The following is a 27,742-nucleotide window of genomic DNA, read 5'->3' as shown; positions in this document are numbered from 1 at the left end:
GGACCACGCGAAGCTGACCGCACACAGCATCTCACATCCTGGGGGCTTCCCACAAAGTTCACATTCCGTTTCACAACATCTTCAACCAGTTTTCCCAACCACATTAGACACCAAGGTCACACACAGCCATAATTCAGGGCATTCACCCAGCGACAGCTCTCTTGCTTCACTTCACTCCAGTATCTCTGCATGGCTGTAGATTCTTTGTCCACATGATCCTAGACTGCCTCCCGTCTTCCAAGAATAACGTAGTACCACAATATCCCAGCTCTTCCGATCTTTTCCTACTGGGCTCTCACAGAAACAACCCAATCACCAAGTCCTTCATGGTGATGCTATTTCTCTTCATTGTGAATGTAAAACACGGGCACAGTGAAATCCTAGATGCCTGTTCTACTTCCCTTCACCATAAATGTAAAACACGGGTCCAAAGATAGTGAACACGTCCACAAAACCAACTACGTAACTCATATGAAAACCATTCGCAAACAGTGCTCCAGCCTGACGGACCCTCACGTTGTTAGCATGGTGAGAGTGCAGTCACTTCTGATTTGGTTGGTCTGGGGTAGAGTGCGGCAAGCTCCAGGCGACACCGCTGCCACCGCTGTGCCACACCCTCTCCAATCCACCTTTCAAAGCCGCAAAGCTCATCCTGCCGTCCCCCTCTGCCAACCCCTCCCTCAGTCCTGATCTCTCGTGGATATTTAGCTCTCCACTAAGATGAAACAACTCCAGCCGATGAGACGAAAGCCTGCGGCCACCCAGCCCAGCCCCGCCCACCCTCACCTCACCTCTCTCTCCCTAATCAAACCCAGCGTGTTACTGCGAAAGGGGCCTCAAACCGGGCAAAGAGCCAGCAGCAAGCATCCATAACCAGCAGAGTGCAGGCTCCGGGTCTGAGGAGGGGAGCACAGTCGCTGACTGCCCTGGGCCCCCTCCCAGTTTATCCAAGAGTGAGGGGAGAAAGACGACTGGCAGAGGGTGCCTACCTCGGGGAGAAAATCAAGACAACAGAAGTACAATTATTTCGGCAGATTTCTCAACCGGGCATTGCGGAAATGCACCCACTCTAGATCAGGATCAACAAGCAGAGACCCTCACCTAATCCGTGAGCTCTGGACGCAGTCTCAGGGTCCACCCCCACCCACAGAGCTGTGACCCAGCGCCCCCACACCGCAGACTCCTCCTTGGCACTGCTTCCTCCGGCTGGAACACTCTTGCCGGCGTGGGCAGCCACGCAGCCTCCTCCTCTTCCTCCCAGACTCAATCGTCACCTCGTGGCTAAGCCACGAGCTTCCTGGGCTCCACCCAAGTCACCCAGGGCTCCACCACCGCTAGCTCTCACCTCCATAAGCACGTATCTCACGGAATCACAATGATGTTCACGCAGCTACCGTTTCCCCAAATTGAATTGTGTGACTTCTTTGAATCAATAAATGGGCTTTGATTTTAGGAATCTGTTCCAAATATTTTTTAGCAAAATGTCATTAGCAACCATGAGAACTGGAAGCAACTTAAACGTCCACCAACAAAAGCCAGAATGAAGCATCACGGATGTGATAGAAGGAGACAGACACCACATGTGGTAGAAGGAGACAGACACCGTTACGGTGTTACCGGCAGTAGAGTGGAGACGGTCAGGGGCACAACAGCACAGGTAAAACAAACACCCACACACCCATTTTCAAAGGAGGAATAAACCAGTAACTGATAAAGCTGGTAACTGGGGGCCGGCGCCATGACTCACTAGGCTAATCCTCCACCTTGCGGCGCCGGCACACCGGGTTCTAGTCCCAGGTGGGGCGCCGGATTCTGTCCCGGTTGCCCCTCTTCCAGGCCAGCTCTCTGCTGTGGCCCGGGAGTGCAGTGGAGGATGGCCCAGGTGCTTGGGCCCTGCACCCCATGGGAGACCAGGATAAGTACCTGGCTCCTGCCATCAGATAAGTGCGATGCACCAGCCACAGCGCACCGGCCACGGTGGCCATTGGAGGGTGAACCAACGGCAAAGGAAGACCTTTCTCTCTGTCTCTCTCTCTCTCTCTCTCACTGTCCACTCTGCCTGTCAAAAAAAAAAAAAATTAAAAAAAAAAAAGCTGGTAACTGGGGGCAGGAAGACAACAATGAAGTGGGAACAGCAGGACTGCAATCTAGAATTCTCTGGATTTTATAGCTTTTACTCTGGAACCATGAAAATGTTTTTCATAATTCTAGAAGAAAACTAATTCAAAGAGAACGAAGGAAAGAGGCAGAACACGGAGTTGGCAAGATGCGTTCTGCTTCGCCCCATTCGTGTCCATGTCAGCTCCCCAAAGCCACAGAAGGACAAGGAGTCCTAACTCCGTTTTACAAACCCACAGATCCATTCTCTCAAGTGCCCTAACTCACTTTAGATTCTTACAACAACAAAGAAGTAAGTAACATGGTACAACGCAGTACTGACGAGCCAGAATGAATCAAAGAAGTCATTCTTGCAATCCTCTGCTTTCGGCTACAGTAACTACAGCGCACTTGGTTCCTGTCCCAGCAACCCAACATCAAACAGCTAGGCAGTGGGGGACGTGCAGCACAAGAGTGGGACGAGAGCCACCTTATCACATAACTAATGTAGCTGCAGCCAGCCTCTGAGCTGGGGGAAGACCAAGGCTGAACAAGATTCAGACCCCAACGAGTGCTCTTTAACAGGCACCAGGAGCTTCGGGCCTCGCCACGCGCCCTCCGGCAGACTCGCAGCTCCGTTTCTCAGAGAAACAAGCTGTGCCTTTAGGAAGGTCATAAAGCTCCTTGAAGTTCACCCATCAGCGTACGTCCAAGGCAAGGTATGAAACCAGGACTTTGCCGGGCTTACACACACTCTTCCCAACAGACGCTGAAACCGCTGTTCCCCCACAAGAACAGCTCTAACAAAAAGACACTGGCTGAGCCGACTGTCTGTCCAATACTTCCGCCAGAAAGTTATACTTCACCTTCCACAGAATCAGATGAAGCGGTCTCACGCTGAAAACCGTGTCTTCCCTGGCAGGGGTTCCCGGACGCCGGCACGCGCTGGGGTCACTGGAGGGCCCCGTGAGTGCCCTCTCTCACTCCCAACGTCTGCATGTGCGAGCGCTCGCCTTCAGGGAGCAGCTCCGCAGAGACAGCCTCATTAACGGACTTCAAGAACACAGCAGGCTTCCGTATCAACTTCCGAGTCATCCCTGAGCCATCAGGGGGACAGCACGAGGGCCCTGCTGAGCACGGGCACCAGAGGTCCACTTCTCTTCATGAGCTGAACGAGCGACTCTGCCAGCCCTCGGCCAAACCACTCACCTCACGGCCGCGCTGCATTCCAATCACGGTGCATTGTGAAAGCAATTTTTTTCAAAGAGAATAAGAAAAAAATTACTTCTAGCATAATCCACTTTGTATGTTTACTTTCTGTTTCTTTCCCCAACTGTCCAGGGCAGTTCACCTGCACTGCATTTCAAATGCACTCCGACACCATGCCTGAAACTGGCTGGGTCTCACTCAGTGTGGGGAGCAGGCCGGACTGGACTGAGTTGCTGGAATTAGGACTTGTTCTATGCATCTGCTCTCCCACAATATGGCGCTGGGAGAGAGGTAAACAGCTTCCGCACAGCTGCCTCCAGTTCAACTAATAAACTGTAGGACTTGCTCCTGATTGGAGGAGAGCAGCGTACTCGGCGTGTGGGCAGCCGAGTTGGGATTGGCGGAGGAGGACTATAAAGGAGGAGAGAGACGGCATGCACCAGGAACATCTATGGGGAACATCTAAGGGAACCCGTGCAGCCCCCGAGAGAACCGGCCGGCGGTGTGCCGCTCCCCTGCGGAAGTGGGGAATGCGGCCAGGGGGAACTGCCCTTCCACGGAGGTGGAAGGGATAGTAGCCAACCCGGGAAAAACCAGCAGCAAACCCGGGGAGGGCCGAGCAGACGAAAGAACAGTGCAGGGTCCTGTGTTGCTCCTCCACGAAGAGGGGGAGCGACATAATGGTGCCGTGACTCGGATATGAAGCCTAGGCAGGGTTTAGTGTCGTTCCCCCACGAAGACGGGGAGCGACAACTCAGTGCCACCCACGACCTGCACAGTTCCAAGCTGCCAGGGAATGCTGTACCTCCAGCTCAAAGTGAGGAAGCCCACTCAACCAACAACTCACGTGCCAGTCCAACTCAGCCTCCGCCCCACTCCTCTCTCCCCGTGCCACCCTGGAGCTCCCCAACAGTCTTGTAACACAAAAGCCTACAGGGATGGCTGTGCACAGCCACATGCTGTGTGTCCACCTGCTACGCCTGCTAACAGAACAGGGTGAGGTTTCAAGACGAACGTGAAAAACCTGTGTTGGCAGGACAAACAGCACTGGTCTTCACACCAGAGGCTCCGAGTTCCGGGCAGTGACTAACTCTGACGCCAGGCAGGTCGCCCCAACTCGCTGCGTCTGGAGTTTCTCCTCTCTAAGCATCTCCGACACAGCACAGTTCAGGTCACGTCCTGACTGCCCAGAAGGCTGACTGCCTGTATTCCAACGCCAGATTCACCACCCAGAAGCTGTCAACTCTGAACTAGGCACTTCAGCGCTGTGGCACTGCGGGTTAAGTCGCCACATGTGACGCCAACATCCCATAAGGGCTCCAGTTCGAGTTCAGGCTGCTCCACTTCCTATCCAGCTCCAGGCTAACACACCTGGGAAAGCAGCAGAACATGGCCAAAGTACTTGGGCCCCTGAGCACTCATGGGAGACCCGGAGGCAGCTCCTGGCTTTGTTGCGGTCATTTGGGGAGGGAGCCAGCAGATGGATGACCTCTCTCTGTCTCTATCTCCCTCTCTACATATAATTCTGCCTTTCAAGTAAATTAATCTTTAAAAAGTTTACTGCCTTCAGTATTGTTTTTAACTGATCCCCAAGACACGCTGACCCACAGCTGCTGTTAATCCCGGCTTAACTGAACTCCGGGATTCACCCTTCTTCTTCCCGCTGCACTGCCGTCTGGGTTGACAGTGTTCACCCAGACCTGGGCAGCACAACTCGGGGCACCAGCACACGCAGCTTCTCAGCTGTCAGCCAGGCCAACTTGAGGGAGACACCAGGACTGCAGTGTCCAAGGTGCAGCACTACACAAAGTAGAACATCGCACTAACAATCTTCAACTGACTACGTGTTGAAATGCTAGTATGAGGTATATATGGAGTAAAATAAAATATACTAAAATGTATTTCACCTGGCTTCTCTATGTTTTTCATGTGACTACTAGAATATTTCAAATTATATATGTGACACAATTATATTTCTACTGATCAGCACTGATCTAGTTCTCACACCTTTTTCTAGGCTGGGTTATAGTGTAATTTCACCCACACGCCTTTGGAGAAATTCAGCTGTAAAATGGAAAGCAACACACTCGACTCCAATTTCCTCTAGGTGGTTCAGAATTAGAGTCCTGAACGGAAGCTTGCCAGAACGGACTTCTGTACCGCCCAGCAGTATCCCCGCACCTCCCCGCACTTCCTCACGTCAGACAGGAAGAGGCAGGATTCGGAACATATTAAAATGTTTACAAGAAATACTTATTGGGGCTAGCATGGGTAAAGCCACCATCTGCAGTACCAGCATCCCATATGGGCACCGGTTCAAGTCCCTGCTGCTCCTCTTCCGATCCAGCTCTCTGCTAATGCACCAGGGAACACAGTGGAGGGTGGCCCAAGTGCTCAGGCCCCTGCCCTCCTACCTTTCAATTACTCAACAAATCTTTAAAAACAAAAAGAAATGCTAATTTACAATTCTATCAAGGAAGCCTATGGGAACCTGAAGAAGGCTGAAGCAGAGAGAGCCCACGGGAGGAGCAAATTCCCCAGGTCAGCAAGCACTGGGCTCCCAGCACTTCGTGTAGCTCCTGCCAGAGCACCACACGCCGCCTCTCAGTGCTAAGTGAACGGCCCTCGTCCATGTACCACCACACACCTGCAGGCGGCAGGGCCAGCATTCCCAGCCAAATCTGAATCCCGGGGACCACGCTGTTCTAAAGAAATGTCAGACGACACATGCGCGTTTACACTACATTTCTTCCAAAGGAGAGCGCGGAGTGAGGCAGTGTGTCGCTCCTGAACTAATTAAACACTCCCCCGCAACTCCGCTTACACACGCCGAGCCCAGAGCCCGCCCCCAGGGGTTAACTCCACCCCTATTCCCTAATTCTCCGAACTGCTGAGATCCTATGAACTTACTACTGCCGAGATTTTCACTTACCTGGAACAGTAATGGTTTCCAAATGCCCCCTTTTTAAACAAATAATTAAAGGAATTAAGAGAAGCCATTTAAAATTCTCATGAAGACTCTTCAAAAATCACCAGGAATTATTCAATAAATCATGATTTTGAAAAACGCATACTCGTGGCAAGTGATGGCAGTCTTACTCGTAAACACATGTTTACAGACCCAGTCAGTCATTTGCAGATTAGAAACCAAACAAAAGCAATTACACTGGAGTAGATTTACCTCTACGACTCACGTCTGAAATCCAACCACAGGAAGTAAATACAGCGCCTGACACTGCACACTCACCCACAGGAACACAGGACACAGCGCCTGACACTGCACACTCACCCACAACAACACTGGATACAGCGCCTGACACCACACACTCACCCACAAGAACACTGGACACAGCACCTGACACCACACACTCACCCACAAGAACACTGGATACAGCACCTGACACCGCACACTCACCCACAGGAACACTGGATACAGCACCTGACACCGCACACTCACCCAAAGGAACACTGGATACAGCACCTGACACTGCACACTCACCCACAGGAACACTGGATACAGCGCCTGACACCGCACACTCACCCACAGGAACACTGGATACAGCGCCTGACACCGCACACTCACCCACAGGAACACTGGATACAGCGCCTGACACCGCACACTCACCCACAGGAACACTGGATACAGCGCCTGACACTGCACACTCACCCACAGGAACACTGGATACAGCGCCTGACACTGCACATTCAACCACAGGAACACTGGACACAGCGCCTGACACTGCACACTCACCCACAGGAACACTGAATGCAGCACCTGACACTGCACACTCACCCACAGGAACACTGAATGCAGCACCTGACACTGCACACTCACCCACAGGAACACTGAATGCAGCACCTGACACTACACACTCACCCACAGGAACACTGGACACAGCACCTGACACTACACACTCACCCACAGGAACACTGGACACAGCGCCTGACACTGCACACTCACCCACAGGAACACTGAATGCAGCACCTGACACCACACACTCACCCACAGGAACACTGGAGACAGCACCGGACACTGCACACTCACCCCAGGAACACCAGCAGTAATGACACTTCCGAAAGATGATTCCATTATCTAGTACACTCCAGATCACAGAGGAAGAATATTTGGGCCATAAAACATGATTTGTGAAAACAATTTGGTGAAAATTCCCTCCAGATATCTAATGGTCCACGTAAGGAACTTGAACATTGCAGAAAACAAGAAACTCTATTTCTTAGCCTCTGGTCAAAAGGAAATGGAGAGCTCTGCTCCTCTCTTAGTTTAATTTTCCCCTAAGCACACACAGTGTTGCTTTGAGAAATTAACTCACACATCACCATCCTTATTATCTTTATTAGAGTCATTCCACAGAACAGTTCTGGCCCAAGTCCCCACACTCCTGAGTAAGCTTAGAAAAACTAACCTCTGGGGGCCAGCACTGTGGCACAGTGGACTAAGCCTACACCTGCAGCACCAGCATCCCATATAGGCACCCGGTCAAGACCAAGCTACTCCACTTCCGATCCAGCTCTCTGCTATGGCCTGGGAGAGCAGTGGAAGATGGCCCAAGTCCTTGGGCCCCTGCTCCCAAGTGAAAGACCTGGAAGAAGCTTCTGGCTTTGGATAGGCCCAGCTCTGGCCATTGCAGCCACCTGGAGAGTGGACCAGCAGATGGAAGACCTCTCTCTCTGTCTCTACCTCTCTCTCTGCCTTTCAAATAAATAAATGAATCTTTAAAAGAAGGGGAGGGGGCCGGCGCCGCGGCTTACTAGGCTAATCCTCTGCCTTGCGGCAATGGCACACCGGGTTCTAGTCCCGGTCGGGGCGCCGGATTCTGTCCCAGCAAAAGGAAGACCTTTCTCTCTGTCTCTCACTGTCCACTCTGCCTGTCAAAAAATAAAAAAATAAATAAATTAAAAAAAAATAAGAAGAAGGGGAGGGAAGGGGAGGGGAGGGGAGGGGAGGGGAGGGGAGGGGACGGGGGAGGAGGAGGGGGAAGGAAAGGGAACTAACCTCTGGTCTGGATTTCCCTCTCTGTGAAGCGAAGGGCGAACTCCACTCCTGCGCACACCTTTGCCTGGGACTCCGCGCCGGGGGCAAAGGCCACGGCTCCCCTGCAAGCCGTCCCTCTGCAGCCTGCAGCACGGCACGGTGCAAAGCGGGCTCTCCTGTGCCTTCGCCGGCGCGGCCCCTGCGTCACGTCAGGTCTCCAGCGGAGTGCGCACTCTGTGCACCAGGGAGCTTTGGTCCTCTGTCCCTAGCGGCTACCACAGTGTGCGTCTGCCGTCAAGAGCTCTGCAGATATCTGCTCCATAAACAGCCTGGTCTGGGTCCACCCTCCGTGGAAACACTCTCTTGCAGACATTGAGTTTGGTTCTCTTTACATCTCCAATGCAGTTACAGTAATAACACAAAATTTTAAATAACTACAAAGACTTACTAACTGCAGACTCTCCATGTTAAGTGTAATGGATGACACAGATTAAGAACACACTTTGCAAGGCAGGCATCATGGCACAGTGGGTTAAGCCATCACCTGGGACCCCCAGATTCCATCCCGGAGTGCTGGTCTGAGTCCCAGTTGCTCCACTCCTGATCCAGCTTCCTGCCAAAGCCTCCTGGGAAGCAGCAAATGAGACTCCAGTGCTTGGGCCCCTACCACCCACATGGGAGGCCCAGGTGGAGTCCTGGTCCTGGCTTCGCCTGGGCCATTACAAGCATCTGGGGAATAAACCAACAGAATGACCTGGTAGCTCTCTCACACTCTCGCTCTCACTCTACTTTTAAAATAGATGGAAAAAAAATTTTTTTTTATTATTTTTTGACAGGCAGAGTGGACAGTGAGAGAGAGAGACAGAGAGAAAGGTCTTTCTTTGCCGTTGGTTCACCCTCCAATGGCCGCTGCGGCCGGCGCGCTGCGGCCGGCGCACCGCGCTGATCTGATGGCAGGAGCCAGGAGCCAGGTGCTTTTCCTGGTCTCCCATGGGGTGCAGGGCCCAAGCACCTGGGCCATCCTCCACTGCACTCCCGGGCCACAGCAGAGAGCTGGCCTGGAAGAGGGGCAACCGGGACAGAATCCGGCACCCCGACCGGGACTAGAACCCGGTGTGCCGGCGCCGCTAGGCGGAGGATTAGCCTAGTGAGCCGCGGCACCGGCTTAGATGGAAAATTTTTAATATATATGCTTGCTACTTTGCTTATTTTGCTTCTTTCTAATAATGATTTATTTATTTATTTGAAAGCAGAGGGACAGAAAAAAAGACACAGAGAGAACCTTCCATCCTCTGGCTCACTTCCCAAATGGCTACAACAGCCAGCGTTGGGCCAGGCCGAAGCCAGGAGCCAGGAGCTTCCTCCAGGTCTCTCACAGGAGTGGCAGGGGCCCAAGCACTTGGGCCATCTTCTGCTGCTTTCCCAGGTGCATGTGCAGGAAGCTTGCTCGGAAGTGGAGCAGACAAGACTCAAAGCAGCACCCATATGGGATGCCAGCATCGCAGGCAGCGGCTTAACCTCATACACCACAATGCTGGCCCCTTGGCATATTTTCAAGTGACGCCACTGGGTCCACTAGGACTCACATTAGGGGCTGGTGCTGTGGCGTAGCAGGCTAACCTGCTGCCTGTAATGTCAGCATCCTATATGGGCACCAGTTCAAGTCCCAGCTGCTCTACTTCCAATCTAGCTCCCTGCTAATGCACCTGGGAAAGCAGCAGAAGATGGCCCAAGTGCTTGGACCCCTGCACCCATGTAGGTGACCTCTAAAAAGCTCCTGGCTTCAATTGGACCAGCCCTGGCCATTGCATCTATTTGGGGAGTGAACCAACAGATGGAAGACCTCTCTCTGCCTCCGACTCTCTCCCTCTCTGTAGTTCTACCTTTCAAATAAATAAATAAATCTTTAAAAAAAAAAAAAGTCACATTAGTCATTTCACCAAAACAAATTAGAGGGCCCAACGGCAAATGCCATGAGACACCAGTGAAATAAAAGATTCCTGCTATTCCCAGTTTCAAATTCCGTGTGGTGGCATCACATCTGAACACACGAACAGTAGCAGCAGTGGAAGCCAATCTGTCTTATGAAAGAGCAGTGACAGGATGCCGCTGACAGAGAATGTCGAGAAAAACCAGCATGTGGTCACCCAGGGCTGGAGGACTGGGGAGACGCGGAGCAGGTGCCAGAGCTGACGGAGTCCCCGGGGCAGGGAAGGGAGCGGTGAAGATGTGGAGTAGATGCCAGAGCTGGCGGAGTCCCTGGGGCAGGGGAAGAGAGCGGTGGAGACGTGGAGTAGATGCTAGAGCTGACGGAGTCCCCGGGGCAGGGGAAGAGAGCGGTGGAGACGTGGAGTAGATGCCAGAGCTCCCAGAGTCCCCGGGGCAGGGGAAGGGAGCAGTGGAGACGTGGAGTAGGTGCTAGAGCTGGCAGAATCCCCGGGGGAGGGGAAGAGAGCGGTGGAGACGTGGAGTAGGTGCCAGAGCTCACGAGAGTCTTCAGGGAAGGGGAAGGGAGCGGTGGAGATGTGGAGTAGATACTAGAGCTGGTGGAGTCCCCGGGGCAGGGGAAGGGAGGGTGGAGACGTGGAGTAGGTGCCAGAGCTCAGGAGAGTCCTCAGGGAAGGGGAAGGGAATGCCCCAAAACATGTGGTAGCGGCCGGCGCCGCGGCTCAACAGGCTAATCCTCCGCCTAGCGGCGCCGGCACCCCATATGAGCGCCGGGTTCTGTCCTGGTTGCCCCTCTTCCAGGCCAGCTCTCTGCTGTGGCCCAGGAGTGCAGTGGAGGATGGCCCAAGTGCTTGGGCCCTGCACCCCATGGGAGACCAGGAGAAATACCTGGCTCCTGGCTTCAGATTAGCGTGGTGTGCCGGCCACGGCAGCCATTGGAGGGTGAACCAACGGCAAAGGAAGACCTTTCTCTCTCTCTCTCTCTCTCACTGTCCACTCTGCCTGTCAAAAAAAAAATGTGGTAGCAAGGACTACAAACTTCAGCTCCACAAGAGATCATAAGCTGCACCCTGTCTGAGAGAACTGTGGGCCATATGAATTTTCAAAGCTGTTAAAAAAAAAAAAAAAAGGATGTAACTACAATCTATCTTGGGAGACATGGTGTTAACCGGCTATAAATCCATGTATCTTAGAAATCTAAAGACTAGATGCCCTCAATGAATGAAGACAAATGCTCATTAACAAAGAAGTAAGGAGACCCGAGATGGGTTGGGGATTAGCAGTCAACACTACACAACACTTAAACATTAAGGAGTCACACAACACTGGGACTGGCGTCTTGGTGTATCGGGTTAAGCCGCCGCCAGCAGCACCAGCATCCCGTGTGGGCACAGCTGCTAAGCTTCAGATCCAGCTCCCTACTGATGCACCTGGGAGAACAGCAGAGGACAGCCAAGTGCTGGGCCCCTGCACCCACCTGGGAGATCAGGAAGAAGCTCCTGGCTCCCGGCTCCAGCCTGGCCCAGCTCCAGCCATGGTGGCTATGTGGAGAGTGAACCAGCAGGAGGAAGACCTCTCTCTCTCTGTATCTCCTTTTCTCTAACTCTGCCTTTCAAGTAAATCAATCTAAAAAAAAAAAAAAAAGACTTACACAGAATCACAAAATTCCTTCTAACATTGAGGAGAAGCTAACAGAGCGAGGTGCCCAGTCATAGCACACTGATGTCTACAGACACAGAAGGAAAAGGCTGGTCCCACAGAACAGGAGCATATCTGGTCACGTGTCTGTTCAACTGACCAACAAGCTAACTCACCTCTGACCGCTTAACAAAGTCACTGAACGGATTCCCTGGGGCAGGACAAAGAGCCCCTAAGCACAGCGAACTGTCAAGAGGGCTTCATCCACGCGGTTCTCTGCCAAGACTAACAGCTTTTCTGGTGGTGTGCTTTCACGCACTGAATAGGGGCCACGCTGTGTCGCGATGGTTAAGCCCCGGCCTGGGCGCTACTTTAATCCTGGCTGCTCCTCTTCCGGATCCAGCTCCCTGCTAATGTGCATGAGAAGCAGCAGATGTCCCAAGGGGGTGGGCTCCTGCCCCCCTGCGGGAGAGCTGGACGGAGCTCCTGACTCCTGGCTCTAGCCGCTGTGGTCATTTGAGGATGGAACCAGTGGACAGAAGCCCGCGCTCCCTCTCCCTCTCCCTCTCCCTCTATTCCCCACCCCCCAGGTAAATAATTCTTAAAAAATTGAATGGTGAAATACCCACACATTCACCACTAACCGCAGCCAGACGTGTGAACACTGAGAGATGTCACTAGCCTGTCCCCGAAGGCAAGCGGACAGTTCTGGAGTCCCTTCCTGGCTGAGTCCCTGTGCTGGAGAAGCAGCCTAGGCCAGTGTGTAGGGTCACGGCACCAACCCACGCACTCTCCGCAACATGACCACAGCGGACGGCGCTCACCCAAAACCAGGCACTTCAAACAGAAGCAACTTTAAAACCACTGCCTGAAACACAATAAAAAACCCCAGATGTCCCTTTCAAAAATCTCCAACATTTAAATGAAACCTATACCACAGGGTGATTTGTCATTAGAATAAAATGTGTTTTTCTTACTATCAGAACAGTTTGAGACATGATATATTAAAGTCTGCACATGATATATCAAAGTCCATATATCATGGACTGGCACTGTGGTGTAGCGGGTAAGGCCTGCATGGCACACGGGAGCTGGTTCAAGTCCCGGCTGCTCCACTTCTGATCCAGCTCCCTGCTGATGACCTGGGAAAGCAGCAGAGCACGGTCCCAGTGTTTGGGCCCTGATGATCCATGTGGAAGACCCAGATGAAGCTTCTGGCTCACTGCTTCAGCCTGGCTCAGCCTGGCCATTACAGCCATCTAAGGAGTGAACCAGCAGACGGAAGATCTCTCTATCTCTCTCTGTAACGGACTTTCAAATAAATAAATACTAAAGAGAAGAAGAAAAATTCCCATACTTTGTAAGGCAACCAGTAATAGATATGCTTTGATTTTGTAACTATTTCTGTTAACATGAAAAGTGTAAAAGTTAATAAAAATTAGTCTGCCTTAACAATACAGGCAATTAAGGGATTAAAAAGAATAATCTGTATGTTGCAACCAAAGATACACTTGCACTACCCTTTGTTTTCTGTATCTGTCATTTTAAGAGAGTTCCACCTTTGTCTTGATTCAAAGGAGAGCTCTGACGGAGAGCAACACATAAACACCGACGGCAGAAGGATCCCGTCACGGGCCCGAGGGCCCTGCCCAGCAGGTGGCTCCTCAGCTGCCGCCCAGAGCCCAGGCCCTTGCCCACGCCCTGTCCTGGCACAAGACAGAGCTCTGCAGAGCTCATGTGCCCTCCGCGAAGCCCAGGAACAAAGCACACCCAGTCACACCTGCCTGCAGCAGGCACGGTTCGCGGCCATGTCCTCACCAACTCCAAACAGCAGCCGAACTCCCCGGGATTCAAATACACACACTCCACTGAACGCTTCAGAAACAAGTGGGCACCTGTCACACTCCTACTGAGTCTAGGGAGTACATTAATCTACGTTGTTTAACGTGCTACTTACTTGCAAGCAGTTCACTAAAATGCGTGACTGTTTCAGATGCCAAAAGTCCGGCAGGCTACACCATATATGAAGCCAGAGTCATCGATAACCAACCGCAAACAACCAACAGCTACAAGGAAACCGCTGAGTGACGACGAAGCGCAGCCAGCGGGCCAGCCTCTGGCCGTGAGTGGCACCATCCACCGTTCCTGGTCCTCCATGCCTATCGCCTGCCAATGCTTTCAGCCGTCGCCACCTCCCACACAGGCCACACCACACCGTTAGAGGACTGCTACAGGGAACATGGCTCTCAGTAGCACCACACAGCCCCATCACTGCTCTCCTCTCAGGGACAAAGTGGCGGGACGCTTCCACAATGTGCACTGTCATCGCTGTGTCTGATGAGCCAGCAAAAATCTTTAATAGCTATGTATACAGTATCTCTTTTTTTAAGATTTATCTTATTTGTGAGGCAGAGTTACAGAAAGATAGGGGAGGTGGAGAGAGAGGGAAAGAGAGAGGTCTTCCACCCGCTGGTTCACTCCCCAAATGGCCGCAACAGCCAGGATTGTGTCTGCCTGGAAACAGGAGCCAGGAGCTTCTTCCAGGTCTCCCATGCAGGTGCATGGCCATCTTCTACTCCTTTCCCAGGCCATAAGCAGGGAGTTGGATCAGAAGTGGAACAGCCAGGGCGGGCATGCATGCAGCACCTTAACCCACTGCGCCACAACAATGGCCCCTATACTACATCAAACATCCAACTTGTGTTTGCTGCTATGGTCAGTCAAGATGAAAGGACCCGTGCATAACTACCACAAACCCCCCCTTTGTAATTTGATCTCACCATACTCAAAATGCATGCTTTATAATCAACATTTAGCTCCTTTATAAACACATAGATTAACAAAGTATACTGGGGCCAGCACTGTGGTAGAGTAGGTGCCTGCAGTGCCAGCATCCCATGTGGGCGCCAGTTCAAGTCCCGGCTGCTCCACTTCTGATCCAGCTCTCTACTATGACCTGGGAATGCAGCTGAAGATGGCCCAAGTCTTTGGGTACCTGCACCTGCACAGGAGACCCAGAAGAAGCTCCTGGCTTCGGATCGGCCCTTCCCTGGCCATTGTGGCCATTTGGGGAGTGAACCAAGGGATGCATGGATCTCTCTCTCTCTCTCTCTCTCTCTCTCTCTCTCTGAAGGGATGGAAGCCTTCTCTCTCTCTCTGCCTCTGCCCCTCTGCGACTCTGCCTTTCAAATAAATAAATAAATCTTTAAAAAAATTAAAGCCAAAATACGCTGAGATCTTCTACAAATCACTGAACGGGAAAGGAACAGTCTTGCCGCCACATGGAGCTGGGACAACTGCACGTCCATATGGAAGGAACGAGGCTGGACCTGTTCTCACACCATACATGAAATTAACTCTGAATGAAACAGAAGAGCTAAACTATAAAACTGCTAGAAGAAAACACAGAATAAATCTCTGTAACTTTGCATCTGGCAAAGTGAAACAAAAAATAAATAACTGCACTTGATCACAATTAAAAACCTCCGTGCTTCAAAGGATAGTACTAAGAAAGGAAAATGCCTGCAAATCACATGAATCTGGCAGAGGACTTTTACCCAAAATATGTAAAATTTCCTACAGCAGTAAAAAGACTAAAGGCCAGATGAAACACAGGAGGGGGAAGCGGGCTCTTAGCCCGGCGGTTACGACACCCACATCCAAACCGCATCAGAGCGCCCGAGCCGGCTTCCCAGACGCAGCCCCTGACTCCAGCCCCTGCCAGCGCGACCCTGGAAGCTGCACTGACGACTCACTGGGTTCCCGCCACAGGCCTGGGAGAGCAGCACTGCACTGCTGGCCTCAGCCCTGGCCCAGCCCGCACAGGGCAGGCACCTGGGGAGTGAACCCGCAGCTGAGTGCTTGCTCGCTCACTCTCACCCACTCAAATTTAAAAAAAAGACAAAAACAAGCAGGCAAAGAATCTGAATGCACATTTGTCCAAAGACAGACGAAGGGCAGTGCTACTCAAGGCCACAGGACACTGGGACAGCCACAGCCAAAACTGGTAACAACAAGTACTGGCAAGAATGTGGACAAACCCGCACCCTCAGGTAGCCAGCGGGGGTGCAAAGTAGGCCAGCTCCTTTGGAAGAGGGAGTGACAGTTCCTCAACCATCAGTAAACAGCGTTACCACGTGACCCGGCAATTCTACGCCCAGGTAAATACTCAGGAGAATTTAAAACAGGTGTTCAAACAAAAACTGATGCACAAATGTTTAAGGCAGCACTACTCATAATCGTCAGAAAACAGAGATGAACCAAGTGTCCGGCAGCTGACGAATGGGCAATACTGACTCTTAAAACCCAAAGCCGAATGCCAGGGAGAAGAGGATCACTGGGCCTTTGCGGAGCACAGGTTCCCAGAAGTCCCTGCGCAGACGCGAAGTCAGAAGCCACAGTGCCACACAACACTGCCTCAGCAGCCACGAACCAAGAGAGAACTTGTTTCAAGGTCAAGACCAAGCACCCTCCAGGGTGAACTGTACATCCCACATCCATGTAAAAACTGTGTGCTGTGTACTTATCTGCACGACTCCACGACACTACCAAAGACTCGGTGCAAATACAGATTTAATTCCATTCGGTTTTGGCAAGAAGATGCTACTTTGCATTTACTGATTGGCACTCCCGGCGGAGGGAGACTGCCTCCCTCGGTCACACCAAATGCCAGGGAAGGGAGGGACGTTACGCCAGGTTTCTGGGAGACTGGAACCCTTCGAGGCGTGGCAACACGGCAAAGGCTCCTCAGAACCCCCCCGCAAGATGGCTCCTCCCAGGGCTTCCCCTGGGCCAGGGCCTTGGGCGAGGTCAGACACCTGTGCTCCGGTGAGCAGCCGACAAGACTGAGCCTGGCAGGGCTGCAGCCTCCTTCCCAGGGGGTGCGATCGCACTCCGCTTCACAGATCAACACAGAGGAGTGGCAATCGCAGAGTGTCAAAGTAGGGCTCAACTGGGAAAGCAGTTGAAGATGGCCCAAGTCCTTTGGCCCCTGCACCCACGTGGGAGACCTGGAAGAGGCTCCTGGCTTCGGATCGGCGCAGCTCCGGTCATTGCAGCCATTTGGGGAGTGAACCATCGGATGGAAGATCTCTCTTTGTGTGCAACTCTTTCAAATAAAATAAATAAATCTTCAAAGTAGGGCTCCAAACAACTCCACCTCAGCACCCCGCCGTCCCACGCAGCTCCTGCCCGAATCCCTGCCGATGCTGGAGCACGCCCTACCAGGAAAACAGCATCCAGCCACTCAACAGAGCGAAAACACTGCGGTGTGGGAGAAACCTCCCTTCCCGCAAGCCTGGCCGAGCGGGTTTGGTTCCTTCACCAAACCAGCCAAGGACTCCCCGGGGAGCTCGTCTCCCCCAAGCCTCCTGTGGACTGAACCACTAAGCACCCTGGACTTGACAGCTTCCTGGACCGGCTTCCAGCCCCAGGCCCACCCTGACCACCTCCTTCAGGCACATCCGCTCTTCAAATACGCACTGAGAACTCAGAAGGCCTGATGGCCCGACCAAGACACAAAGTTACAGCATTAATAACTTCTAGGAACTGGGAATAATTTCATTAACCTAAAACATATTTTTCAGCAACTGTCTCATGGGTGGTTCATACCATCTCCGATCTGTATTCAGCATCATTAAATATTAATAGTACTCCATAGAACACTTTCTGTTGTCAATACCAGAAGAAAAACAGTGTACTTTCAAATTTTTTTCAGTCATCAATGTGTCAAGTATGACTGCTGTTAAAATTTACAGGCTTGGGGCCGGCACTGTGGCTCACTGGGTTAATCCTCCGCCTGCGGCACCGGCATCCCATATGGGCGCGGGGTTCTAGTCCCAGCTGCTCCTCTTCCAGTCCAGCTCTCTGCTGTGGCCCGAGAGTGCAGTGGAGGATGGCCCAAGTGCTTGGGCCCTGCACCCCATGGGAGACCAGGAGAAGCACCTGGCTCCTGCCTTCGGATCGGCACAGCTCTGGCCATTCCTGTCATCTGGGGGGTGAACCAATGGAAATAAGACCTTTCTCTCTGTCTCTCTAACTTTATCTGTCAAATAAAAAAAAGAAAAGTTATAGGCTTGGGAGGGCTGGTGCTGTGGGTTAATGCCCTGGCATCCCATATGGGCACTGGTTCAAGTCCCAGCTGCTCCCCCCCCCTTTTTTTTTTTTTGACAGGCAGAGTGGACAGTGAGAGAGAGAGACAGAGAGAAAGGTCTGCCTTTGCCGTTGGTTCACCCTCCAATTGCCGCTGCAGCCAGCGCACTGCGCTGATCCGAAGCCAGGAGCCAGGTGCTTCTCCTGGTCTCCCATGGGCTGCAGGGCCCAAGCACTTGGGCCATCCTCCACTGCACTCCGGGCCACAGCAGAGAGCTGGCCTGGAAGGGGGCAACCGGGACAGAATCCAGCGCCCCAACCGGGACTAGAACCCGGTGTGCTGGCACCACTAGGTGGAGGATTAGCCTGTTGAGCTGCAGCGCCGGCCTGCTCCACTTCCAATCCAGCTCCCTGCAACGGGCTGGGAAAGCAGTAGATGGCCCAAGTGCTTGGGTCCCTGCACCTGCACGGGAGACCCAGAAGCAGCTCCTGGCTCTGGCTTCAGATCCGCCCAGCTCCAGCCAGTGCAAGTCATTTGAAGAGTGAACTAGCAGATGGAAGGACCCCCCCCCTCTCTCTGCACCTCTCTGTAACTCTACCTTTCAAATAAATAAGTAAATCTTTAAAAAAAAAAAAAAAAAAAAAGCTACAGGCTGGGGGCCAGCACTGTGACACAGCAAGTTAGGCTGCCAGCTGGGACGTGTGCCCCACGTCAGCGTGCCTATGCAAGTCCTGTCTGCGAGGCTTCCCATCCAGCCCCCGGGCACGCATCCTGGGCCGGCGCAGCACCTGCGCCCTGCCACCCATGTGGGAGACCCGGACGGAGCTCCTGGCTCCTGGCTCGGGCCCAGCTGAGCCCTGGTGGTTGCAGGCATTTGAAAGTGAACCAGAAAACGGAAGATCCCTCTGTGTCACTCTGCCTTTCAAGTGGTTGAAAACAAACATTTATTTAAAAAAAAAAAAAAAAAAAAACAGTTTTGAGACTTAAATACAGCTGTACCTGTGTGGCACAGCACCTTGCTGGGAGCTTCCGCTGGCCGCAGGCAATCCCCAAGCCAGGCAAAGGTTTTCTACGCAGCTAGACGGTGTCGAGCCCCAGCGCCGATACTCCACTCCAAGTGCAGAGTAGTACAAGGTTTGATTATTTACTCGTTTATCTTTATCTGAGTATCTGATCTCTGCACTGGTTCACTCCCCAAATGCCCACAACAGCTGGGCCCGGGCCGGGCCAAAGGCAGGGCTGGGAACTCCATCGAGGTCTCCCCATGGCTAGCAGGGACACGGTCACCTGAGCCACCTCCTGCTGGCACCTGGGCTCTCATGAACGGAAAGCTGGAATCAGGAACAGAACTGCACCCGCACCCGGCCCAGCGACATGGGATACAGGCACTTAGCTGCGGCGCCAGTGCCCACCCATGACACGGTTTTCAAGGCACACTGTGAACCCTGAAAAGACTAACGAGAACCAGGCTACAATGCACGGACGTTTCAAAATGAAGTCGCTCACAGAGCCCCAGTTTCCATGGGCAAGGAGCAGACTGAAGAGATGAGGGAGGGCCGGCGCCGTGGCTCACTTGGCTAATCCTCCGCCTGCGGCGCCGGCATCCCATATGGGCGCCGGGTTCTAATCCTAGCTGCCCCTCTTCTAGTCCAGCTCCCTGCTGTGGCCCAGGAGTGCAGTGGAGGATGGCCCAAGTGCTTGGGCCCTGCACCCCATGGGAGACCAGGAGAAGCACCTGGCTCCTGCCTTTGGATCAGTGTAGTTCTGGCCATAGTGACCACTGGGGGGGTGGGGGACCAATGGAAGGAAGACCTCTCTCTCTCCCTCTCTCTCTAACTGTCAAATTAAAAAAAAAGAGAGAGAGAGAGAGAGTGAGAGATGAGGGAACCCCTTCTAGGTAGCAAACCAGGTCCCAAGGAGAGAACACTCCCTGCCGCCAAGCAGGCGATCACAACAGCACACACCTGCTGAGGCTTCAGACCTACAACGGCCACACCTGCCACCCGCCCCCACCAGCGAGGGTCCACGGCGGTCATCTTGTAGGCGTCCCGCCACTCCATGCCATCTTTTCAGTTCCTACGTCTCTGTCGAGAGGGGCACAGCCCCTCCCGTCAACAAGTCGAGGTTCAGTTTCCCCACCCCTCTGAATCTGGACTGACCTCAGGCACGATTTGACCAACACCAGAAGAGAGCAGAGGTGGCACAGTCTCAAGAAACCTTGTGACTTCAGCCCCTGCCGTCTCTGAACACTGCTGCCCCTGCCTAAGAAGCCCAGGCTGGTGCCGGGGAAGAGGCGTGAAGAACGGTGCCGCGTCATGCACAGCTCCACGTGGCAGCAGGCTCCTGAGCGCGGACTTCCGAAACCGCCCGGTCAGGCTGTCAGACGACTGAAGCAGCATGAGCCACACCAGCAAGAACGTCAAGAAGACAATGCTCAGCGAAACCTAGCTCAAGGAGCTGCGCGGGGGCACAGCGAGCCGAGCTGCCTACGACACTGGCATCCCACATGGGCACCGGTTAGAGGCCTGGCTGCTCTGCTTCCGATCCAGCTTCCTGCAAATGTGCCTCAGAAAGCAACAGATGCTGGCCCGAGTATCTGGGCCCCTGTGCCCACGTGGGAGACCCAGATGGAGCTCCTGGCTTCAGCCTGGACCAGCTCCAGCCACTGTGGCCATTTGCAGAGTAAACCAGTGGATGGAAGGTATCCCTCTCTCTCTCTCATTCTCCCCTTCAAATAAATAATTAAAAAAAAAAAATCTAGCCAGGGGCTGGCTCTGGCACAGTAGGCTAATCCTCCACCTGCGGCGCCGACATCCCATATGGGCACCAGTTCTAGTCCTGGCTGCTCCTCCTCTGATCCAGCTCTCTGCTGTGGCCTAGGAAGCAGGAGAAGATGGCCCAAGTCCTTGGGCCCCTGCTCCCACATGGGAGACCGGGAAGAAACACCTGGCTCCTGCCTTCCGATCAGCGCAGCTCCGGCCATTGTAGCATCTGGAGAGTGAACCAGCGGAAGGAAGACCTTTCTCTCTGTCTCTTCCTCTCACTGTAACTCTACCGCTCAAAAAATAAATAAAATCTTAAAAAAAATCTAGCCAAAAAGTCAGAACCATGAGTAAGTAAGTTATCGTAAGCCACTACATTTTGTGATTGCTACACACCAAGAGATAACTGAGACAGTGGCAAATAAGACAATGGTGCACCTCACAGCAGACGGCACCTCGGAGCGATGAACTAGAACCAGCAGCTCAACACATGCTCTGTACAAATATTCAACAGACGAAGAACAAGCAGTCGCCACGCAGCTGACCTGCATATGCAGTATCGCAGACCACAAACCACAATCGCTGCGTCCAGGATTCATGGTGAAAGCGTAACTATCACAGAGGAAACCCTCAGAGGCCTCTCCCGGCGCTGTCCACTCCCACCGGACGAGGGAGCACCGACAGCAAAGCATTGTGAACACGACTGCGAATGTCAGCGGGTGAAACACTTAGCATCTGTGCCAAGATCCAAGCACACGGCGCTGTGGTCTAAGCTGGCGTCCCCTCAGGACCCAGGTGCTGCAATCTCCCACCAAGGCGATGGCACTGGAGGGCCCTGCGAGTGACCAGCGTGAGCTCAGCCCTCACGGGTGGGAGGAGGCCGCACCGGGCCTGCTTCCCCTCAACCACGGGAGGCCTCTGGGGGTGCCACCTTCGAGGACCAGGCCTGCACCAGGCCACAGTCCTGCGGAGGGTACCTACTCCTATTAACAACCCTATGGAGAAACCAGTGTTACTCTATTTTACGGAAGAGTGAGCTGAAGCTGAGTTTAATTTTCCAAAGTGTCGCAGCTGGTTAGTGACAAAGTCAGCAGCAAACATAAGGCTTTCTCTTAATGATTTATTTGAAAGGCAGAGTTAGAAAGACACACCTTCCAGCTGCTGGTTCACTCCTCAAATTGCTGCAATGGTTGGAGCTGGGCCAATCTGAAGCCAGACGCTTCCTCTAAGTATCACATGTGGTGCAGGGGCCCAAGCACTTGGGCCATCTTCTACTGCTTTCCCAGGTGCATTAGCAGGGAGCTGGATGGGAAGTGGAGCAGCTGGGACTGCACCCGATGCCCACATGGGAATCCCAGCACAGCAGGTGGCGGTTTAACCTGATACACAACGGCCCAGGCCCCCCAGGTCACCACTAATTCTTGAACCTAACTTTTAAACCCTACCCCCTCACTACCACGCCACAAAAGGAGGCCTGGTGCCATAGCGCAACGCAGGAGCACACTCAGCGACCAGAACAGACTGCAGGTCGGGAGCCCACGTTCCGACAGCGACTCTGCAGGAGCTGCGCGGAGGGCAGGACGACGGGCTGGCCGGTCGCCTCTCGGGGCACTGTGTCATCATCCAGAGTAAGAGAAAGGACTGGATGCATTTCAGGATTTTCCCTTCCCAGCTCCGAGTTAACGATTCTCCTCATATTTTAAAACTTATTTGAACTCAAATGTTCTCACCATAATAGATTTTCTAATTCAATTATCATATGAATATGCAGAAGCATATCAGGAGGCATAAACATTTTCCGACGTTTTTTTAATTTCTCCATCCAGTGAACAAAGTCACTCATTCCGGCACCTGCTCTCTCTCTCACTCGGACCTGCAAGGGGTTGCATCTCCACCCTTTCCAAGCGTGGCTGTCCACGCGTTAGGAGCAGATGAGCGAGGGGATGTACAAATGAACAGAGGGTCAGAAATGCTTCTAGAAGAAACTTGCTGACTTTGAGGAAAATATTTCTCCTCTCCAGCTTTAAAACTACATTAAACAGCTGAGCCATGTATTGGAAACGTCCGTATAGGTAGCCTATTACTACAGGAATTAACCTATTACTACAGGAATTAACCTATTACTACAGATTCGCACTTATTCCATGTCTCCTGAAGCACCACAGAAACAACTCAAACTTCATAACCACTCGGTGAACCCAGTGTGGCCACTGGAATAAATCAGGAGCTCAAAAAACCAAAATAACAATATTAATAATGAACAGGAATCCAGCACATAATGTTACAACAGCCAACAATATGGAGTGAACAATATGTGGTTAGATCACTTTCATGACCCAGCTCAAATGAAGATGCGTGCAGAAGTGTCCCCAACATTGACAGTGAAGGGAAAGATCGTTAAAGGACAACAGCAGTGGTGTAATGGGTGGAGCTGCCACCTGAGACGCCAGCTTGTCCTGTGGCTGCCGGTTTCTGTCCCAGATGCCCCACTTTCTCAATCCAGCTCCCTGCTGATGGCCAGGGAAAAGCAGTGGAAAAGGGCCCCAGGGCTTGGGTCCCGCCACCCAGTGGGAGACCAGGAGGAAGCTCCAGGCTGCTGGATTCAGCCCTGTCCAGCCCTGGCCCCTGCAGCCAAATGGGGAGTAAACGGGTAGACGGATGATCTCTCTCTTGTTTCTCTATCTCTCTGTAACTGCATTTCAAAGAAATGAATCTTTACAGGGAAAAGGAGGAGCTGGTGCTGTAGCTTTGCGGGGCATCCCCTGGCTTCTCCACTTCCAGTCCAGCTCTCTGCTGTGGCCTGGGAAAGCAGTGGAAGATGGCCCAAGTCCTTGGGCCCCTGCACCTGCATGAGAAACCTGGAGGAAGCTCCTGGCTTCTGGCTTTGAATCGGCACAGCTCCAGCCATTGTGGCTATCTAGGGAGTGAACCAGTGGACGGAAGACCACCCCCATCCCCGCCACTGCCTTTCTGTGACTCTGCCTTTCAAATCAATAAATAAATATTTAAAAAAAGAAGAGGCTGGCACCATGGCTCACTAGGCTAATCCTCCACCTTGCGGCACCAGCACACCGGGTTCTAGTCCCGGTCGGGGCGCCGGATTCTGTCCCGGTTGCTCCTCTTCCAGGCCAGCTCTCTGCTGTGGCCCGGGAGTGCAGTGGAGGATGGCCCAGGTGCTTGGGCCCTGCACTCGCATGAGAGACCAGGAGGAAGCACCTGGCTCCTGGCTTCTGCGCCGGCCGTAGCAGCCATTTGGGGGGTGAACCAATGGAAGGAAGACCTTTCTCTCTGGTTCTCTCTCTCACTGTCTAACTCTGCCTGTCAAAAAATAAATAAATAAAAATTTTAAAAATAAAAATAAAAAGAAGAAGAAAGAAAAGAAAAAACTACACAGAAAGCAACAGAAATCTACTAGGACTAATCAAGGAGAAACTAGGATGGGTACCAAACGTGAAGCACAATTTATCTGAAAATAAGGGCAGTATTTTCAACCATGGAAAATAAGAACAGATTTGAAAAGATGAAGATAAGGCAACCAAGATTGGCCCAGAAACTCCTTAGACTTAAGTAGAGAATCTCAGAAACATTACTTCACAAATCACTCTTTCGGAGAAGGAAACAAAAGCAGAAAATGGCAGACTTGTAGCTCCACTGGGAGAGGAGGCGCACCTGGACACAAACGCCAAGGTGACCAGTCAGGTCCGCGTCTGGGTCAGCAGTCACCGCCACGCGCACAGCCCAGCCCTCTTCAGGCTGAAGCCATCCCCCCTGGAAGCATGCTAAGACCTGGGATGGTCACTGTCGTCTGAATGCGTCCACAGGCAAAGGAAAGGCTGCTAACGCTGAGCCCCAGGGAGGGGTCACGCTGCCCGGACAACGCGCTGCACGGGTGAGGGTGGCCCCGTAAAAGACGAGAGGTAAAAAACCCTTCCTGCCCAGTGACATCCAAGTGCAGGCGTCCATAGTGGTGCTGGTACAAGCAAACCTACGGCAACGCAAGGCACACAAAACCACGGTGCATTACGGGCAGGGCATCACCAGTGGTGACGTCAGCGACTGCTACTCACCGGTGTACTTAACACACCATGCTTCCTGCCATCCTTTCAAAGTGCACTTCACTTACAAGACACAAGGCTCAGGAGGACGGGTCAAGGCACTGACCTGCCCCGCGCAGGTCAGCCCAAGTACGTTCTGTGAGGCTCTCGGCCAGAATCACCCGCGGGGTGGGTGCGTTTCTCCCAGAGCGTCCCAGCTGTGAAGCAGTGCACGGCGAGCTGACCACCGCTGTGGGTTAGGAATTCCCACGAGCGTCCGACGAGGAACGCACCATGACACAAGACAACCAGCCAATACGCAGCGAGCCAGGACATGGGTGTCAAGAGGGGAAAATTAAACTGCCAACTTGTCAGAAATGGCAGCAACGGGTTATCCGGGTTAGGAAGTTCCAAAGTTCTGACTGTCACACCCCCCATTTTAAAGCAACGGCCATCTGGCAACTCATGAAATGTCTCTACCACACGTATGATTTGGGGGAATCACTTGAGACACTGGCATCCCAGATCACAGCGAAAGATCCAGTCCCGGCTGCTCCACTCCCCATCCTGATCCCCGCTGGTCACCCTGGGCAGCAGTGGATGACGGATGCCCAAGCACGAGTCCCTGCCGTCTATATGGGAGACCGGGTGGAGTTCCTGTCTGCTGGATCAGCTACTGTGGACATCTGGGGAGTGAGCCAGCAGACGAAGGTACCACTGGATGTGCTCTCCTGTCTACCCAGCTGCCCACCTCTGCCCTTCTGCCTTCTAAATACATTAAATAAGTAACTCTATAAAAGATCATCCATGATTTAATAACCCGATTTTCCACAACGTGGAAGTGAGTCCAATACGAACTGAAACAAAAACTTCTGGGAGGAAAACCTGCCCCCTTCAAATGCAACTGTATCATCTGTAAGAAAATAAACGAACACACAGCTATAGGTGAGCTGTCAAAAAATAAATAAATTGTTTTTATTCACTGTCTTAAGTGAGCTCGGGGGCACTGGAGTAGGGCCTGCGTCCATCCTGCGCTTCTACACGGTGAGTCGGGTCAGGAATAACCGGGATCCGGCCACCAACATCCTCCATGATACCGCCAGGCCAGCTATCAGGAGAGGGGCATCTTCCAGGATTCCGACAGATGGGATGCGGAGTGACTCCTGGTGACCACACAGGACAGCTACTACACATTCTGTGTGACACAAATTAGGTTACTATCGCACGCGGCCAGGAGGAAAAAAAAAAAAAACTAGCTTCGCTCAGCAGCTGGCCACGCAGCACACCTGCTAGGCGGTGTAGGCGCTCGCCCGGGCGCAGGCGCGGGCCCGCTCTCCGCCGGCCTCCGCGGGTCCGGGCGCCCGGCCCCGGCGCGGCGCAGCCTGCCGCGGGCCACTCCGGGCAGCGGAGCGGCTCACGTGGGAAACGCACGGCGCGGGGAAGCGCGCCGCGCAGGGGCTTGGCAAGGCTCCCAGCGGTCACCTGGCCGGGCGCAGGCAGGTAGCGGGGCGTGCACGTGCACCATTGTTTTCTAGACGTGCGGGAACGCTTTGCAGACCCGAGACCCCCCAGCCGCAGCCCGGCGCGGAGCCGGGCAGGGCAGCGCCGCCGCTGGAAGCCGCGCGCAGCACAAGTTCAAAACGCAACGACACAGCGATTCTGGCCTCACCTCTCGCCCCCTCCACACCCGCGCATCGCAGCCGCCGCCGCGGGTCCCCATGACAACCGCGCCCGGCCCGCCGCGACCCCCGCCCCGGCCCAGCCCGCGCCCCCGACTCCCGGGAGGCGGGCCCGGGCCCCTGCCGGCGCGCGGGCCCGGGCGCGGCGCGACCCTCGGCGGCGGCCGGCGCGGCGCTGAGCCGGCTCCGCCCCGACCCCCGACCCCCGACCCGGGGCGCGGGGGCCGCGGGCGACCCCAGGAACGGGGCGCGAAGGCGCCGGGCCCGGGCCGCCGAGGGCGGGCTCCGGGCGCCCCAGGGACGCGTCTGCTTCCTCAGACTCGGCCGCGCCGCGGCGCGGGAGGTGCGGGGCCGGCGCTCACCTTGAAGGGGTTGTTGAGGTCCGGGTCCGCAAACGGGTTACTGTCGAAATCCGACATCTCCGTGGCGCTCGGCGTCACCCTGCCGGCCCCGGCGCAGCGACAGAGACGAGGCGAGGCCGCCGCCCCCCTGCGCGCTCACGTCGCCGCCGCCGCCGCCGCCGCGCAGATCCGGGCGCCGCTCGCGGGGCCGCCCCGCCGGCCGCGCACTGAGCATGCCCGGCGCCCCGGCCCGCTCCCCGCGCTCCGGGCTTTCGCGGCGACCGAGCGCGGACCGGGGCCGCGGCGCGAGCGGAGGTGACGCGCGCCGCGTCCCGGCGGTGACCGCCACCGGAGGCCGGCGAGGGGTCGCCGTGCCACGGCGCGAGGGCCGACGCGCGCGGGCCGCGCCTGCCGGCCGGGAAGCTGCAGCCCAGCGCGCGGGCCTCGCCCTGGCCGGGCCGCGGGCCGTGAGGACTGCGGGCCGCAGCGCCGCTGACCGGCCCGGGAAGCCGGGCCTCCGAGAGGTCGGAGGGTTGGGGTCGGGTGAGGAGGCCAGGCCCTCCGGTGAATGGCAGCGGAGGACAAAAGACGCCCCCTTTGCGTTCACGTTCAGAGGTTTCGGCGCGGACTACACGCATCCACCGCTCGGGTCTTGGCTCTGCGCCCCGCACCGGGAGGGAGCTTCTCCAGAAACGCGCGCCGCGCACCGCCGCTGCCCCAGCCCGCCCGCCTGCCCCTGCCCCTGCCCCTGCCCCTGCCCCTGCCCCTGCCCCTGCCCTCCGCCTCGGCGGGACGGCGCGGAGAGGACGCGCCCGCGGCCGGGGCGGATTGAAAGGACCCATACGGGATCCTCCGTGGCCTTCCCGGGCCGTGCGCGGCGCAGGGTAGCCCCGCAGGTGAAGCGGTCGCCCAGAGCCTGGACGGGAAGCCATTCGCCGAGGGGGTCCCCGA

General features: G+C 54.3%; 1 protein-coding gene across 1 annotated transcript in view; it reads right to left on the bottom strand.

Annotated features, from left to right (window-relative positions):
* Nucleotides 1-26,996, bottom strand: part of SCAMP1 (secretory carrier membrane protein 1) — a 95,725-nt gene extending 68,729 nt beyond the window's left edge. The window contains exon 1 of the mRNA XM_051837592.2: nucleotides 26,813-26,996. Coding sequence (XP_051693552.1) covers nucleotides 26,813-26,869 — 57 coding nt within the window. The 5' untranslated portion in view covers nucleotides 26,870-26,996. The remainder of the gene's footprint in view (nucleotides 1-26,812) is intronic.
* Between the last annotated feature and the right edge of the window lie 746 nt (nucleotides 26,997-27,742).

The sequence above is a fragment of the Oryctolagus cuniculus genome, chromosome 14 (assembly GCF_964237555.1).
Source record: "Oryctolagus cuniculus chromosome 14, mOryCun1.1, whole genome shotgun sequence".
Taxonomy (NCBI): domain Eukaryota; kingdom Metazoa; phylum Chordata; class Mammalia; order Lagomorpha; family Leporidae; genus Oryctolagus; species Oryctolagus cuniculus.
The sequence above is the reverse complement of the archived record's forward strand: the minus strand, read 5'-3'. Positions and strand labels throughout refer to the sequence as shown.